At 47.3% G+C, this 3,735-nt stretch overlaps 1 protein-coding gene across 1 annotated transcript in view; it reads right to left on the bottom strand.

Annotated features, from left to right (window-relative positions):
- Positions 1-3,362, bottom strand: part of LOC125547033 (protein NRT1/ PTR FAMILY 5.16-like) — a 21,856-nt gene extending 18,494 nt beyond the window's left edge. The window contains exons 1-3 of the mRNA XM_048711076.1: positions 3,202-3,362; positions 2,867-3,084; positions 6-276 (exon numbers count right to left, since the gene is read on the bottom strand). Of these exons, the coding sequence (XP_048567033.1) occupies positions 6-276; positions 2,867-3,084; positions 3,202-3,274 (562 nt within the window). The 5' untranslated portion in view covers positions 3,275-3,362. The remainder of the gene's footprint in view (positions 1-5; positions 277-2,866; positions 3,085-3,201) is intronic.
- Between the last annotated feature and the right edge of the window lie 373 nt (positions 3,363-3,735).

The raw sequence follows: 3,735 nt of genomic DNA, 5'->3' as shown, positions 1-3,735 counted from the left end.
GTAGCCCCACGATATGGAGAAGTGAAACCAGTTGAAGTAGGAGCTCCGGGACGCACCGACGCTGGGATCGAACTGGTCCGCGCCCAAAGCCTCCGAACATGGCATGTGGAAGCCCTGCGCCAGTGCTAGCAGGTAGATCGCGGTGTAGAAGAAGGCGAGCCGGGCAGGCGATGATGCCGAGGGCAGCGGCGAGCAGGTGCTGCCTGTGCTGTGGCAGCCGGCAGGATGAGGTTGCGGCGTTTGCAGCATGGATGAGACCGTCAGCATTCCCAAGCTCTGCTCATCATCAACATTAGTAACGGGATGTAAAGTAGGGTGTGGTTAGGTGTCAGTCAACTAAGAGATTTAACAAAATCTCACTCAAGTGACATATAGTATATAAGAAGAAAACAATGCATAAATCTTCACACAAGCTCGAACGAATATAGCATCGACTGAGACATAACCAATTAGCAAAACTGTATAAAAGTATGCACATGAAAGCATTACAGAGGGGTCTTCATTTTAATTGGGAATATTTATTTATTCAAAAAAATCCAAAAAAAATGAAAAAAATAATCTTGAATGTTCAAAACACATGTGTCCACAATCCCTAAAAGTTCAAGTCCAAAATTAAAATATACATGGAGAAACAAAAAATAGAAGTCCCCGTGTGAATAGTGTCATTTTTTCCATCAGCCTTTTTTGACACCATTCATCCTTTTTCTCTTAATGTGTATTTTGAATTTTGATCTGAACTTTTTGGGGATAGTAGAAATATATTTTGTGAACATTAAAAAAACTAAGAAATTTTCAACAAATGTAAAAAATTTGTAACGTGGTATCACGTGATACATGGTATCGTAGGATATTTTCACCTTGGATACTAGCCCTTTCTCGAAATCACTAGCAGCAGCAGAAATGCACGGACTGCCGGACTGATGTTCTTTTGAATTTGTGCATGTAAAACCTAAGCATATTTGCCTCCTTTTGGTTGTGATCGGAGATGCGATTCGGCGGGTGTGATCCGACGCATTGTGTGGTTCAGCATAGATTTGAATTTGAATTTGCTGACGGACAGAATGCGGCTAACGTTGGATGGCTACCTCCTGTATCCGTGTTCGCGGACTGGTCACCCCTGTCCACGGACGGATGCGGGAGGTTTTTACCGGGTTGCCGTTGAAGATGCCCTAAAAATGGTATATTGATAATTGAAAAAATATTATACTTTTATGTAAACTTGGTGGAACTTCAGAAAGTTAAACTTCAAATAAAATTAATATGTGAAGTAAAATAGAGTGCTATAACAGAATTTTTTTGTTTTATCTTTTTTTCGGCAATCTTATCTTTTATTTGAAGAGATTGCATGTTACCCAGAGTATCTGCTCTTGGACTCACATGCTCCCGTATAAATAGTAAAATCGAGAAAAGGGTTATTTTTTTAAAAAAAATCTATTTTTCTTACAAACAGTGAGGAAAGTTTTGGGCGTTTGGATAGTTTCATCATGAAATCACAATCATGGAAGTCATGGGGAAAAAATGATACTCCAAAAATTCCGAACACATTTCGGAGCACTGCTTTTTTGTTTGGCTGCGACTTCTACGAATGTGATTTCATCTTGGAACTTTGCAAGCACTCGAACATTCCTTAGTATTTGCCACACAAAAATCAGAATGTTTTGAATTTATTTTTCATTTGTTTTTACTGTTGTGCTCGAACTGAGAAGGACACTTTGGCATGTTACTCTCTTACAAACAGTACAGATAAAGTAGAGTGTGGTTTCTCACAAAAAAAAAGAGTAGACTACGGCAACCAAAAATCTTATCTTTTATTTTTAACGGAGAATCTTACGTTTTATCTGACGACCAATATGGCAACCAAGAACCATCGTTTAGAGAAAATTAAAATTTATGTACTCCCTTCATCCCAAAACGTAAGAACATCTTACATTTTGGACGGAGGGAGTATCTATTTATTTTTTTCTATTTTAGCTACATATCAGTCGATTGATTTTCACAATTAGGTCGGTCGATTTTTGAACGGAAGAAAGAGGAAGGGCCTCGCCGGAGCTAAAGAAGGGGCTCACAAGTCATCACCCCATTATCTATCTTAGGGTTCAGAGTGATGGCGTGGTGGGGCAGCGGCGGGGCTTCGCCGAAGAAAAAACTCGACACGGGAAGGGGAGGGTGGCTAGAGGGATGACCGGGGGCGATGAAAGACCGGTGGTGGAGTGGTTCAGGTAAGGGCGGGACGGCGAGGCGGTCGTGGGAGCGCCACCGGCCGCAGGAGGCGGCGGTAGCTGGCTGCGGGGAGAAAGTAGATGTGCGGGAGGTTGAAAAAAAGGCTATGTCCGTTGATTTCGCATCTGACGTTCACAAAATTGATTGACCCCAAGAGAAATTTTCAGCTGACTCACGAGATCCAGCCACGCCCAATTCTGTACGGACGGGACCAGCTTGGCTCCTAGCGCTGGAGTATCTCAGAATGACAGCAGCAGTACGCATCACATCACATGGATGTGTCATCTGTCGGTTGCCTTCTGGTTACTTCCCCGCTAACCCCGCGGTCTGGAACCTCAACGAGATGGTCGATCCAGACATTTCTCGGTTGTGTGCCAAGGATAGGCGACGATGCATCAATTCGCCGACGGCAATTGAAGCAGACCTTTTGCCGTGGCTGGATGGCAACTCCAAAAGGTTTCGCATAGTACTGACACACGCCCCAGAATGAAGTCTTGGCGAAATTCTACGGTGGAGCAAATCATTGTCACCTCCGCCGCGCGACCGCCTACCGCGCAATAATGGCAAGGGAATCAAGGCGCGGCATGGATGATGCTCTAAAGATGCTCGGAACAGGGGAGGGGGCGAAGTTTGTGCTAGCACTGACCAGCAGGTAGAGCACGCCGGCTATCAGGACGGCGCGGTACCGGCCGAGGCGCGAGTCGGCGGCGAGCGCGCCGACGAGCGGCAGCACCAGCACGGTCCCGGACCAGGCGTTCACGCCGGCGGCGGCGGCCGCCGTGGACATGCCCAGCGGGCCGGTCAGGTACGTGATCAGGTTGCCCCCCACGCCGGTGAACCCGATGCGCTCCAAGAACCCGACGGCTGCACGCAGGCACGGCGCACAGATGGTTAGTTCAGGCTTTTAAACACATATTAAGCGAGAGACGTTTAGGACGAAACAAATTAGCTCGCACGGCGGGGAATGATCGGCGAGATTACCGACGATGAAGAGCGCGGCGCGCCAGCCGCCGCGGCGGCCGTCGCGACGTGGGAGTGGCTCGCCCGACTCCATCGCTTCGCGCCTTGGCGCTCTGGCCGGAGGTGGTGCCGGTGCGTGATCTATTCAGTGTGTGCCTTCTGCTGGTGGACCTGCAGGTTACAGCTGCCCTGGGCGGTACTTATTACACTACTACCATCCACGTGTCTCTCGTGATGGAGAAGGGGCCTGTCTAAATCGATGGAATTAATAACTGCCCCACTATTATTGTGACTTTGTGAGTGTGGATCAAGGCATGTCTCTCCGTGAAATCAAGTGTGAGATGCAGATCGGTTGGCTTCTCACTTTTCAGGGGCGAGATGCAGATTGCACTCCGGTCGTCTCGTCGAGTCTACATTACAGGCTCGCATTTGTTGGTGTAGACGTATCTCGCTTGGAAAAATACAGGAAACCGAGCACCTCCAAAGCAGCAGAAGAGCTTCCTGATCAGCAGTCTTTTAGCTGACTGTTCAGAGAACGCTTTTGTTTGAATAAAG

Source organism: Triticum urartu, chromosome 3, assembly GCF_003073215.2.
Source record: "Triticum urartu cultivar G1812 chromosome 3, Tu2.1, whole genome shotgun sequence".
NCBI lineage: Eukaryota > Viridiplantae > Streptophyta > Magnoliopsida > Poales > Poaceae > Triticum > Triticum urartu.
The sequence above is the reverse complement of the archived record's forward strand: the minus strand, read 5'-3'. Positions and strand labels throughout refer to the sequence as shown.